This window comes from Acartia tonsa, chromosome 10, assembly GCF_053477335.1.
Source record: "Acartia tonsa isolate MP-2025a chromosome 10, ASM5347733v1, whole genome shotgun sequence".
NCBI classification, from domain to species: domain Eukaryota; kingdom Metazoa; phylum Arthropoda; class Copepoda; order Calanoida; family Acartiidae; genus Acartia; species Acartia tonsa.
Window position 1 is genome coordinate 34,754,438 of NC_137269.1, and position 15,337 is coordinate 34,769,774.

Below are 15,337 nucleotides of genomic sequence, written 5' to 3' on the forward strand. Positions count from 1 at the left end.
AAAGGACAACTATTTCTTATGAGATAATCAAATTCTAAAGAAATAAAGACCGAGAAAGGAATGCAAAAAAATGGTTACAAAATCTTTGGATCATGGAAAGAAAACGAATTGGCAGGTTTCGTTGTATTTTCACAGTTGCTTTTGATAGGTTATTTTATGTTAGGTAAATGTTAATGATTGCACCGCACAGTTAGAGACCCCGGCAGGAACTAGAAAAGCTACTGTGAAAATACGACGAAACCAGCTACTTTGTTTTCTTTCCATGATCCATATTTTTTATTAGACAAGTTTTATAACAATTTACAATCTTTAATAAAAAGTTATTGATTTTCTTATCTGCGAAATTTTTCTGCATTTAGACGTCTGTTACAGCTAGTTCTAACTGCTAATTTAGGCGTGTTAAAATCAACCTGTCGATTTCAAACTTTAGAGTTAGATATAATTTAGAAAGTGTAGCAACTCTGGTTATCAGTCTTTGAGTCAATTCTTAACATTTTTTAGATTTTATAAATTTGTTCAAAGTATCATTTAAACTTGATTTCTTAAATGTCATGAACACCGCATTTTTATAATTAAGCCTTAAAAGATTAATAATAAGATAGTTTCTGGATTAATTTTGTAACATAATATTTAAAAGTTGAAATTTTTTTCTGTATAAAGTTCTGTTTATTCACATAGCCTCAAATTGAAAAAAGTTTGGATACTTTTTAAAACTTTTTTTTTTTAAAAGAGTGGTTGCTATAGTCAGGTTTAGACTTTCAGTTGATTTCTTAAACTGTTAAAGGTTCTTTTCCTGAGGCTTATACGCAGCTGAATAATACCCACTGGATACTTTGATCTCCAAATTTAGTGAAGCTTTATATTTGTACAGATTTAGTTTTCAGGCTTTTTTTGTTAGAATAGAAACAGACAAATAAATTCCCCTAATACAGGCGGTAGAAAGGTATGGTTTTAACTATAACAACCAGGCAGGGGTAAGTCTCTTGAGGGTAGGGGCGCCAACAGTTAAATCTTATTAATACCAAGAATAGACATAATATATATAGATGGTCCATCTAACCCCAAAAACTTAAAAAGGAATTTCCTAGCAGACAAACACCTTTATTTATTTTTTGCATTTAATTTAAACAAGCGACAAATTTTTTTTGAGAATATTTAATTTCTAGAAAGCTAACTTCATCACAAAGAATTCAAGTATTCATAGTTATTATTATGGGTTTTGTCATGTTCATTACATTATACTATGATACGATTTTTTTCACGTTATAATTCACCCAAGAAAAGCTTTACCTTAAAAAAGCAACTACTTATTATTTGAACGAAATGAGAAAACAATGCTCTTTCCATTCAAAATCTGAACACAATTTCAACCAATGACATGTCTGGAATGTACTTTCACTATTCTCCTATTGACTGATTTAGAGAGTATGTCAATAGATTATCTCTATTGTACCAAGTTTTTACGTTTCTAGAGTAATATTTCTAAAGAACTGTTTATGAAAATCTTTAATAAAAAAACTGGAGACAATACAAAAAGTATTATAGTTGTACTTTCTTTGTGATTTTCATAATTTTTAGTAGCGAAGCTACTCTATAATTCACCTTGTCCGTCCATCAGTCCGTAACGATATGGGGGAAATGGGATTTACTCAGCGTCTGTAAAAGGTGGAATGCTGAAATTTTTTTGACAACGTTCCCATCATTGAGGAGCACAATTAATTGTAAAACCTAGGTGGCGATAGGACCGCTTTTTAGCAGGTCTTAGGCTATTTTTGTATTTTTCACATTTTTCTCCATATCTTCAGTGTTTATGGTGCGATTTTCAAAATTTTTTCAGTTATAGATATCAACATTAAATTTACAGTTGTTTAAAAAAACAACTATGAAGGTTAGACTGCCTTTAAGCAGGTTTTAGGCTATTTTTGTATTTTTCACATTTTTCTCCATATCTTTGGTATTTATGGTCCGATTTCCAAAATTTTTTTAGTTATAGATATCAAAATTAAATTTCCTGTCCTTTAAAGAAAACAACTATGACAGCCAGACTGCCTTTCAGCAGGTTTTAGGCTATATTTGTATTTTTCACATTTTTCTCCATATCTTAATGGTGTTTATGGTACGATTTTCAAATTTTTTTCAGTTATACATATCAAAATTAAATTTCCTGTTGTTTAAAGCAAACAACCATGACGGTTAGACATCCTTTTTGCAGGTTTTTGGCTATTTTTAAATTTTTCTATATCTTTGATTAGTCCGATTTTCCAAATTTTATTAAGTTAAGGATTTAAAAATTAAATTTCCTGTCGTTTTAAGAAAACAAGCATGGTGGTCAGACTGTCTTTTAGCAGGTTTTTGCTATTTTTATATGTTTTACATATTTCCCCATATCTTTGGTGTTTTTGGTCCAATTTTAAAACTTTTTTGGGATATCAGTATCAAAATAATTTTTCCAATTGTTATGAGCATCTTTTATGTAATTTACTTTGACCGTCATCATTATACAAAATAAAACAGGGTTTCTTGTTTATTTTCTCCAATAAATCAATTAATGAATAGACTTTAAATATACGTATATGATTTTTTTGTGCTTCGCTTCTTATGGATGTTGTCATCCTTGTTTGATTTATAAGAAACTTAAAAAATACATTTATATTAGTTGTATCATGCTCCTATTTTAAGAAAAATAGTTATCATCCACAAATATATATTTAAGTTATTTCTATGTTTTAATTAGGGTCAGGGATAAGTTATAGCCAACAAGCGAAATAAATCTTAAAAAGTATTTGAGGAATAATTAAAAGGTCGTCTTTGCTACGAAGCTCCGCCCCTCAAAATGAAGAAAAATCGCTGAAATTACCAAGTATTTTTTAAATTAATTCCGTTAATGGTTATAGCTTAATTAGGGTACACATTAGAGTAAAACACTAGAAGGAGAAATGGTTAAATATCTCCCCATTGCAGTGTCCTTGTGCTGACTCCCAATTGGGTCATTTTTAATCGACCAATGTTGTTTGTTGGTTATATTAACAGAGCCAAGTAGCAGAAAACAATATGGTAGCAGACGAATAAAGTCTTTGAAGAGGGGAGGGAGGTTGTCAGTGTAATTTTTAAAAAACTATTAAAAATAATAAAACAACTTTTTTTACTTTTTCTTTTTAAATCTAAAATCAAAAATTGGGGTATGGAATTCAACTTAACACTCCTCAAGTGTCCCTAGAGGCCTCTATGGCGTAGCTGCTAGTTAATATGTAATTCTCATCATTTTAATGCTTGAAAGCTGATTATTTAACACGCCAAGTGTGTTCTATAGTTCTTACCCTCCCTCACAATGTCTGTAACATTTCAACCTCAAACTATGTAATGGTAAGGACCAGGGAGTAAGGGAGGGGAATTGATTCAATTTAAGAGTTTCGCTTAAAGGCCATGAAATCCAGATTTATCCAGAAAATTTGAAGAAAATTGTAAAGGGTATGTTAATCAAATTTAGAAAACTATAAAATAAGAAAAAAGTTCTAAGAAAAAAAAGCTTTCATTTGAAAATTAGATTACCAGCAGATCAGACTGCGTAACCATTCTGTATTTAATTACTAGAAAAAATATCCTATGAACTAGTTCACCCCATATTCCTAAATTTTAAAATGCCCTTATATACAAGAATTAAATTTAAGGGTTCTTAGATTGTTTATTACACAAATATCACAATAAAGTTTTTATCTATGAAATGATATTTTACGGAGAAAATTTTTTTTTAAACCAGCCATCTCATAAAAATTTTTCTGTTTGCTATATTCAAAACTAACTCAGCAAGGTAACAGCAATGATGCACTAGTACTCAAAGTCAGTCAGAACCTGCTAAATTCTTGCGCATTCCCTTTAAGCCAGTACCCAAAGTCTGAGACTCCCAAAAATTGAATATTCGATCCATTGTCCCCTCCCTTACTCCCTGGGACATGACTTTGTTTAATATATCTGTTATAAAGATTTGATATTAAGATTGGGGAGGGAGGGAGGGTTAATCTTTATATGATCGAGGCAAGCATTTTTATTCAAATTCATTATGGAGGTGTAATTAACCCTTTACGCCCCTCCCCCCCTGGACGTCCCTGATCTGTTGTTATATATTGAACCTGTGTCTGTGTGTGTTTGTCTGTACCCGGACTTTCTGGCAATTATTTTAAATATTGTATATAATTGTTACAGAAATTATCATATTTTTTTTAGGACAGGACAGTTCTAACATGTCTAAATAAACATTTAGAGCTATCCTTTATGGACGGACGAACAGACCGACCCTAATTGTAGATAAGCTTCGCTTTTTAAAACAATACATATAATTGTATGGTTCACTTGACCACAGTGCACTGACTAAAATATATTAAATATTAATATTAGTTTTTATACAATATTTAGTCCTCTTAAATTCTAATATGAGATCCTACACAAAGATTATATATAAACTACTGAATAATACAATAATTTTTATAACATCACATTGGCCTGGCCGGCCGTGTCCCTAGCCTCGCGGGGCAGTGCCCTAAAAGGTTGATCAGTGTCTAGGAAGCTTCTCATATTAAACCTGGAACATCTAAGCAAAATATTTTCTACATTATAGGCCGTTCTATCGGTAAGTTTGAAGATAACAAGGATGACAACATCCATAAAAACGAAGCTCTAAAATAAGTAAGGACAAAGGTACAATAACTCTTGTAGAGTCTCAGAACTTAGTTAGGCAGAACATTAATTTATAGGTCTAAACAAAATTGTATCTAAATTTGTTGCAAAATTGTGCGAATATAGGATATACAGGGTGGGGCAAATAAGACCGGACAAACTTTAAACGGCCATAGCGCCAAAACTACTTGACCAATCAGAACGTTTGACCACACTATAAAAAGCTTAGGTAATGACCTTTTAGCACAAAAAAAATTTGGGACGAAGATAGACGTGTACACCGAGCTGGCCGCGCATATGTTCAACAAGGCAGATTCCAAATGCGCCGGTGGTTAATGCTCAAAATCACATAACGTAGGGTCCGATAGGGAAGGAGTTGGAATCTTGACCCCAAATTTTGCCGTGTTTAAATCCATTTTAGCTCAATCCTAGCCGAAATGAGATCGATTTTTCAAGATTTTGAGCCTTAAGAAATCACAAACAGTAGGGCCCGACAGGGAAGGAGTTGGAAATTTGACCCAAAAATTTGTGTGTGTCTTAAGCTCATCGAGACACGCATTTTGAGTACTTAAAGTCCACTGTAGCTAAATCCTAGCCCAAATAAGAGCAAAAACATGGATTTTGTCACTTTGGCGGTTACTCATGTTCCTAAGGAAATGTGGCCTCCCAGCAGCCCGATCTTAATTTAATGGACTTTTGGGCCTAGGGCTACTTTGAAGCATGCACCAATAGACGTGCCCATACCACAAAGACCTCCCTCATTGCCACTATCAAGGAGAACTACGCCAGCTTTGACAGGTACATTTTGACCTGGACCTGCTGGCGGTTGAGAAGGCCGATAGAGGCGGTGATTGAGGCTGGCGGCGATTTTGTTGAGTTATCTACTAGTCATATACCTATTTTGCTTGCCAGTTTTTAAAATTCAATAAAATCTTTAAAATTGACGATTTTATGTTTATTTGTTTAGAAGTTAGAATTTGTCCGGTCTTATTTGCCCCACCCTGTAGTTAAAGGACATACTTTCATTTTTAGGATTTGATTATAGAGTTGCCTCGCTTAAAATACTTTACCTCTTTACATTGTGTTCATAAGAATCATTATTCCAAAAATCAGTTGAATAGGATAATCATAACATACAAAAATGTTGTCAACTTGTTATAAATGTTTTGAATGTATGTACGCACTTTCTGATAACCATTATAGAGTTGCTACGCTTTCTAGATTGTATCTGATTGTTAAAGGAATCATCGTTCAAAGTTTAAAATCGATGGGATAATTGTAACATGTCTTTTTTAATAATTATATCATACAGAAAATGTTGTAAGAAGTTAAAAAAAAACAGCATGTTTTAAATGAACATACGGACTTTCTGGTAACGATTACAGAGTTTCTACACTTTCTAATACTGTTAATCATCATACAAAATTTAAAATCGATAGGATAATTCTAAAATGCCTAAATTAACAAAAAGAGATAATCGCTTGCTTTAGATTTAAATAAAAAATAGCCGTTTTAAATTTTTAATTAAAAATGGACTTAAAAATAAAGGTAGCTTGTTAAATTAAAGAGTGAAGAAAACTCCCACAATCTTAACCCTGAAGAAAATTCTAGTTGAGGGGTATAAACGCTTTCAGCCGCGATACCAACCCCCCCCCCCCCCCCCGAAAAAAAATAAACCTATGCACACCTTTGATTGGCTACTCCAATAATTATTATCATTTCCAGGATATCAATATAAATATTTGCTTAATATTTGATTTAACCTCTTTTTATTCTAGTTTTAATAATACACAAGGATAATCATGCATATAAGAAGCAAAGCACAGCAAAATTATGGATGGACTAACGGATATTTAGTCAATTATAAGCAATTATAATCATGAGCAGATGTTTCAAAAAAAAAGTAAATATAAATCGAAAGTAAAAATATGTACTGGTCTTTTGTATCATGACCGGCAGACCAAGTAAATTATATATTCTCATTGTCATTGATACTGGGAATTTGCACAATAAATGAAAGCCATTAAATCCATTAATCCATTATAAAACTTTGCATGATCGAGTAATCCTTGGTAGGTATATTTTCCCTGAATCGAACAAAAATTTGGAAAGGTAAACAAGCTTACCGGCTGAAAACGGCTAGGAGTGGCCAAGAGTGTGAGGTGTAGATAGAGCTTGTGACGGATTTGCACCGAAAATCAACAACAGAAAATGGCAAAACGGCTAAGCCGTTACTTTTCCAATTTTTTTGTTCAAATTAGGAAAAATAGACCTACAAGGATTACTCATTCCAAGTTTCATAACGAAACTTTTTCAGGTACTAGTGGCTACGTTATGACAGGCCTCTAGTGGCCATTGCAGTAGGATTGGTGGCGAATGTGATTTCTCATCGGAGGGTGGCGGTACTCTCCCCCCAAATAGTTATAGACCTTTTTTTTCTAAATAGATAAACAGACGGATGGATGGTTTTAAGCCATTTTCAGTGAGAAATACGCTAAAACTGACTTCTGAAGAAAGACGGAATAGTTATAAAGTTGTAATTTATCTTTAGAGACAATTATGTAATATTAAATATTATTTTAATTACAAATAAAATAACCCAATAATTTATTCTTAATTCGTAGTTAGTTTAATACTCAGAGAGGGGACAATGGCTGTTTCTTACACTAGTCCCCAATGTTTTATAATAACGTTTTCTTATTCGTGGGCTTAACAACTTTGGGGAATTTAATGAATTTTGAATGGTTGCTTCATTAAGTTGAGTGTTCAAACGTTTCAAGCACTAATTTAAATTTACAGAAGGTGTAATTTTGTGTGTCATCATTGGGGATGAACATCATTTTATTGGCCATTGTCTTATCCCTTTAGATCCCTGACAAGTACTAGGACTTTTTTTATGTTTGTGTCTTATGATCCCTAAATTATATGTTAGGATAGATTAATAAAGGTACTAAGAAAGAGAGTTAATGTCTTATTGAGCCAATAGGAGAATCGCATCGGTACATACATTTAATCTTATTGGTTGAAATTGTGTACACATTTTGTTACGAACGCATGTTTTTTTTTATTTTATACATAGATAAAAGTCAGCTGTAAACAGTATATTTTCTTAGTAGAAAGCTTTGCGGTATCAGAATTAATTGCCCAAAAATTTTGTCTTCAATTTGAAAGCTTTAAACAGAGGTGGGGCAAAATTATTTTTGAGAAAAATCCTCAAATCGAATAAAAAATTTACAAAAATTAAATAAAATCTTAAAAGGGTTATTAACATATGATTTTGTTTAATTTTTGTAGATTTTTAATGTGCTTTTGGATGATTTTTCACAAAAATAATTTTGCCTCACTATCGAGTAGCGAGTCTATCATTTTTTAAGAATCCAAATCAGCTTGAGTCGAAAGTAAACAATACTTTTGTCTGCTAGAAATGTTCCATCTTAGATTTGACGAAAAAAGGGTTCAGAATATGCTTCTATTCTTTTATTTCTATTGTTAGATTATATACATTACTATGTAAAGACTCTACATACATTAGCCTCGGATAGTCTATAGAGGACAGGATACACAAGGTCTTACTCTACGTCTACATTAGCCTCGGATAGTCTATAGAGGACAGGATACACAAGGTCTTACTCTACGTCTACATTAGCCTCGGATAGTCTATAGAGTACAGGATACACAAGGTCTTACTGAGGGTCAATCTTCGAACCAAAGCTTGCCTAATGATGTGCATGATTATTTAGTCCCCTGAGACAGCCAATCCCTTGATTGCAAAATGTTTGTATGGAAGTCCTAACTGTACATGGGTTGCGCCTGTTTTTGGTAAAGTCTAACTATTTATGTCGCGCTCCTGGCCAAACAGCAGTAGGATCCATTTATAACGCCTTATTTCCAGATTGGTTCTAATGGTATTTGGAGTATACACAAGCCGCGCAATTCGTGTTTTAAAAAGTGTGCCTTTTTGTACACCCTTTATAAAATCTACACAGAACCTTTTTATGACCTACTGTTTGCAAGATCTTAAGGTTCAAACAGACAGATATTTGAAAACGAAAATTTTACCTTTTCTATATTTAGAGTGCTTATCAAAATTATGGGTTTAAAAAACTCTTTGTTTAAAGAGTTACTCCCAAGACAAACCATTACTCCTAAAGATGCTTAAATTGTATTATTTACAACAAAATCAAATAGAAATTGATGTGTTACAGAGCTAATTTTTAGTCTTTAGGCATCCACTTAGCTAAAAGTGTACGTAAAATGTTAGTAGTGTGCCCATAAACTAACAAATAAAAATTGTGAAATAAAAAACAGTTGTGCTGTCTTGGAGTAATTTTCAATCCCTCCACCACCACTCTATTTCTATTATTAACGATAACCTAATAATTTCACTTTAGGTGAGGTTAGGTTGGGTAAAAAGCGTCCAAAATTAAGTAATGATGATATACAAATTTACCCCTTCAATTAATTGTTAGGATACTCAACTTAATGAACCAACCATTAAATTTTTAATAAGAGTATCCAAAGTTTTAAAGCCAACGAATAAAATCAAATTGGTATAAAACGTCGGTTACTGGTGTAATTTACAGTCCAATGTCCCCTCCCTCCTCTAATTAAAAATATACACACAAATTCATTATTAATAAATATCTTTTGCAAAGAGAATTTAACGGACGGACAAAAAGATGAATGTTTAGGAAGGTCCTACAACTTTCAAGTAGTTACGCAATTTTATTTTGACTTTCAGAGAAGCTTATTAGTATTACTTGAATGAAATAACAGATCGTCAATTAATTTTTTCCATATTTTTTCTTTACAATTCCTGCAAAAGTAATATGATTACTAATTAATACTTTATTGATCTTATTTTATCAAAAATATAGGGAGCTTCTTATTGCTGCGTAACTTTTATTTTAAATATTGGTTGCACTTGTCTAAAACTAACATTCCTTTCCTTCCCCTCACCCCTCCCCACCACTTCAAGTATTACTCATGCCATCTCCTTAAAACATGATTTTTTTTACATAAAATAAATTTCTCAAAGCTGACTTTATGATTGCAAAAAAAATAAGACCATAGGATTTGAGAAACAAAAGTAAATAGGTCATAAAAATAACTTTTATTATAAGCTTTTAAATTTTTAAAGCTAGCTTTTAGAGTGAAAAAAATGTACCCAACCATCCCTTTCAAAGCAACCACTCCCGAAAACCCCTTTACCCCCACCTCCCCTCCGTAGTCCGTCCCCCAAATCTTTACATATGTAATACAAACTTTCCCCCGCCCCCTTCCCCCTGCTCTCCATGTTTTCATATGTATAAGCAGTGCCCATATTAAAACCAAGTATATTAAGTATGTTTGCACCGCCGTATTATCAACTTTCACTTTAAATCAGGAGAGGCGTTGCATTAGAATTTTTATTGATACCGGGAAGAGGAAAAACCTTTAAAATCTAATTTGCATAAGAATTTTTTTTGATATTAAAAAAAACACATGTTAAACCTGAAAGTAGTGTGTGCTATGCAATTTTATAAAATTATGTCATTAATCTAGCATTTTATAAAATAGCTGTGTCAAAAATACTAGCAAAATTTCATCACAGAGTTTTCAATATTATGTTCAACATTGAGCTACAATAGCTGAAAAATATATGCAATATCAAACTTGAAAGTTTTGTATACAATTTTTATAATTCTCAACATTTTAGTAATCCAACAAATTATACTTATTTTACCATTACTCAAGCTTTAATGTCTGTTTTAAAATCATAGATAACATTCAGCTTTAAAATTAAGACATCTAAATCTAAAAGTATAGTTCTAAAAATGATCTTAGAAATTAGAAAAATATATTTGTTAATATCTACATTGAAGAATTAGAACATACTGAAATTTTAGAGATGTTTTCTTTAAATATTAAAGGATACAATTATCTAAAGTGTTTCTCTGACTTTAAATAAATATCAATTAACATTTACAATTAAAATTGAAATTGGTTCCAGGACAAACGCAGGAGTCCCAAATGTCAGAGTGGACAAACACAGGAGTGTTAAGATATTAATTTTATTAAGTATTTCTATACAGATTATGTTAGGTTAAGATATGAATGAACAAATAAGCCCCCTGCAGGAGTCAGGAATTTAAAAAACCTATAAGATGGTCTAAAATAGGTTAGGTTAGGTTAAGTGTCCACTCCAACGTTTGTCCATTCTTACGTTTGGGACTCCTGCGTTTGTTGCAGAACCTTGAAATTGCATGTTGACACTATAGTTTTACAACAGAATGCCACTTTTTTCATGTAATATACAAAATGCTTTATAGCATTGAATAATCTTTTTTGTATCTATTTGCTATCTAAAAATTTTAATTACAATATAAAACAATATTATTAAGAAATTTAGGATAGAGAAGTATTTTGCTTGAATTTTACTTTAACCAAGATATTTCTAAATTTAAGATATAATATATCTAAAAGTAGCTATATTGTGTCCATTAATATTTCAAGTTGAATTCTGAATTAAAAGTCTTTAAACATAAAATTTAAGTACTTATTAAAGAAATAAAAGCTTCAATTAAAATAAATTGAAGAGAAATGTGGAGGAGGGTATTTAAAGCATTTTACTTAAACTAATTCAACAAAATGGTTAAGTATGGAGAGGAGTTTGTAAGTTTGAAATTAGAAATTGTATATATTTAAAATTAATGTTAGGTTAGCCAAAAGCCATTAATTGTCTCATGCAAGGGTTTAATTATGGGGACTTAATAAAATATCCATTTTAGAAGATAGTTTTACCTAAAAACAAGGGCTGGACGTTTTTTGATTTTTTTTGGAGGGGGGGGGGGTGTAAATAAATTGAAAATAAAAATTTTTTGGGTGGGGGCGGGTAATCTTTATATCATACAGGCAAGGACGTCTAAGCTTTTTTAGTTGGGGAGGGAGGGGGGGGGGGGTAAAACTTAAGTACAAAAATTTTGGGGGTGCCCCCCCCCCCTCTTGGACACCCCTGCTAAAAAATTATAAAATACCTCTTTCTGTATAACAAACCGGAATCATATATGGGGCTGATATTATCTAAAGGTTGGTTCGGAAAAATTTAAGGAAAAAATATAAAGATGCCATCAATTATGCACAAACTATTTACTATTAAGTACACAAGTGAACTTTATGTTTTTATTTTGAAATTTTTTTATATATTTTTTTATGAGGGTGGGGGTTGATTTACACTATAACCTATTTTTTAAATTTTTTTATGCTTTTACCAGTAAGAAACATTCTGGAAAAGCAAAGCCCAACATACCACTAAGAACTGAGTTAGAACGAAGAAAAGACAATCGAGCATTAAACTACTTCTTGATACGGCCCTGGAAAATGGAACAGGTTTCATGCACAACAACCTTTTTAAAACAGGGGGAGGGGGTGTGCATACGAAACAACGATAGCGCAGCAATAACAAGTTAATCAATGATATAATATGTATATAATAGCGGCTGCGCCCCTAGCATTTAGGGGTTTTTTTATTCGTAAGTATATGGAAGAGCAAAAGAATAGCCTAAAATCATACCCAGACTTAATTATAAAAATAAAAGAGCCTATAACCATCTCAGTCCTATATAAGCTTCACTATAAAGGAGAACCATGTCGGTTCAGTGGGTAGCGAGATCCTTCGCTACAAACAAAAAAGCTTAGTACTTTATATAATAGGATAAATAACATTTTCTGAAAGGTCTTTAAGGTAACATCTGATGTAAGGTTAATGGGTATACCAAAATTACAGAATAGATGCTCTTATAAAAGAATTTTTTTTTGCTATTATAATTTTTACTGCAATGTATGTATTACACATGGAGGGGGGATTTGAGAGTTGGGGAAATATTAAATGGGGCACCCACTGGTCTACAATACACTATGGGCAATTTTTCTTGGGCCACTCATTCCCCCCTCCCCCTCCATCATGTATATGCCTCGTATTCACGTATATAAATATGGGGGGAATGAAAGGGTGGGGGTTGGTATAACACCATCTTATAGTTAGAACATCTAGTATTGAAGCTATGGTCATACATACTTAAGCCTAAAAAATAATATTTAAAAAGATAACTTAGAGTAGCTTCGCTACTAATTTAAAACATTTCTTTACAAATCTTTAACACAAGAAGAAGTTATAATGTAAAATTTTAAAACCAAAAATTTTTTTGTGAATTTAAATTGTGAAATTTGAAAAAAAAACATGTGAAAATTTTTGTGTTTGTCCAGTTATGTTAATTTAGATAGAAAGATAGTTACATAGATAAAGTGATAAAAATATGAATAAAGGAAGCGGATTTGATTCAGGTATCATCATTTATTTTTAAACAAGAATGACAACACCTAAAAATAGCGAAGCAGAAACAACAAAAGGACAACAAAGTAATGTAAAGTGAAACATATGGAGTTAGAGTAATCTTTGAAGAAAAATTTCATGATTCTTTTTTCAAAATAAGACAGGGATTTAAAGTGTTAAGACAAAGAATGATATATTGATGTACATCCCCAATGACGAAAAACAAAATTACCCCTCCTTTAGATTGAAATTATTGGCTAAAAAGCTAAGACACTGTTAGCACAGTTCTTTTATAATATAACAGCTTCAGCATAGCTTAATAAGTGGACAGACTGACAAAGTTAGTTGCATAATAGATGTGCCTTTTTTTATTGAAATCTTTACAAAGCCATCTATATTTTATAGTTGCCCAGAAAAATTCAAATCAAAATTGATATTAATATATCCATTATGGTCACAATTTGTAACTATTTGTTATGATTTTATCCATTTATTAACATGAGACGATTTGAAAAGAAAAAATAATACAGTTTGACCAATTTTAGGATGGAAATTGTGTTAATTTTAACTGATATCCTTAATATCCTACTTGTAGACAGTTTAATATAAATCTGGGCTCGGCAGCCGCGCGTTATACGCGAATAAGCCTTGAATTTAAACCCGTTTGAAGTAATATGATGTGTTTTAAGTATAAAGAAAGAACAATATACCCCTGAATTTGTCAAATTATTAAAATTAGTCTAACCTAATCTAAACTATACATTAAATATTTTATTCTGATATCTATATATTATCTATCTATTTAGTATCTATCTAATATCATCATGATATTAGTCCATTATCTGTTTATTATCTATCTATTTCATAGATATCTAATGGTCGTTTTTTTATGTATTTATTATCAAATTAATATATCTATATAAAATGATATATCTTTTTATTTATCTATCATCTATACATCATCTATTTATTATTCATCTAAATATCTTTCTAGCATTCACAATATTACGAAAATATGATAAATAACTATTATTGACTTTCTATCTTATACCAAGTTATTGTCTATCTAATATATAGCTATTATCCTTCTTATATCTAACTAATATCTATCTAAAATCCAAATAATATATTTATCTGTTAAGTGTTGTCTATCTATTATCTATTCATTTCTTCAGATTATTTATCAAAAATGTATCTATTATCAACATTCTATTAAATCTTTCTATTTCTATTTCAGACTCTGCTCGGAGCTCTTCAAGTGATTACCGAACTGATGGAGGTTATTGTGAGCTCACTCCCGGAGGCTACTCAGAGATACCTCCGGGAGGCTACCCGGAGCTAACTCCCGGAGGCTACTCAGAGCTAGGAGCTAGACCAAAATATTTAAAACATGTTTATTCTGAGGTTTGTTAATTTTTAGTAGGATAACTAATTTATTACACCGTCTGTCTGTCTGTAATTCTAAGTTAAGCGTTCTCCTCTTAAAAATGTTGTTTATATCCCCCCCCCCAGAACAACTATTTTAAGTTAGGTTAGGTGTTAGGCTAGGGAGCCGAGCGCTGCGGCTTGGCAGGCAAGGGGGCCGAGCCAGAGTTCATAGTTCTGTCTGAGAGGGGGGGGGGGGGGGGAGGGTATAAAAATTTTCAAAATTGAAAAAATATTTCTAAGAGGATATTACCTTAAGTTCTTTTCTCCTTGTGTCTTTCTCTTTCTCTCATTCTCTCTCTATTTTAGGTTTAGTTATTAAACTAATTTTTAAAAAAACTACGTTACTATTTGTCATTTTTATTACTGGATAACTTAACGTTGTAGGAAAATGAAATGACAGAGTAGGTTCGCAATTGATAGCAATGTTCTATTTGTAAAATCATTTTCAAATACAATTATTATTAGAAGATGATTTCATAGATAAATTTAGAGGAGTAACCGGATGGCAAGAAATTGATAGATTCCAGAAAGGAAGGATAAAATAGGCTGTAAGGAGCTGTCCTCAGAGGTTTACAAAGTAGTATTGCTATTCGTTTTCTAAAATAAAGATAAAATCTTCATTGGGTTGTAGAAAATAACAGTTTATAAACCTTTTATTAATAAATTGGGGGTGAATTAACTTATCGCCAATTGTCCCATCTCGCAAGATCATTTAATTATTTTCCTGTTTCGCTGTTTGTTGGATAATGTCATTCTATTATAATTAAGACTTTTAAAAAATCTGTTAATCATTCTATATTTTTCTATGGATGATTCCTACAATTAGATGACATACAAGTTTATTTGGTGTGTTTTCATCACTGCAAAAATATTTCTTTTATACAGCTAATATTGTAAAGAATAAACAAACAGACAATTTTATCCACA

The 15,337-nt window shown here is 31.6% G+C and overlaps 1 protein-coding gene across 1 annotated transcript in view; it reads left to right on the forward strand.

The window, feature by feature from the left end:
- Nucleotides 1-12,701: 12,701 nt before the first annotated feature.
- The window catches only part of LOC145329970 (uncharacterized), a 40,059-nt gene continuing 37,423 nt past the window's right edge, over nucleotides 12,702-15,337 (forward strand). Inside the window, exons 1-2 of the mRNA XM_080174471.1 lie at nucleotides 12,702-12,993; nucleotides 14,220-14,386. Of these exons, the coding sequence (XP_080030597.1) occupies nucleotides 12,966-12,993; nucleotides 14,220-14,386 (195 nt within the window). The 5' untranslated portion in view covers nucleotides 12,702-12,965. The remainder of the gene's footprint in view (nucleotides 12,994-14,219; nucleotides 14,387-15,337) is intronic.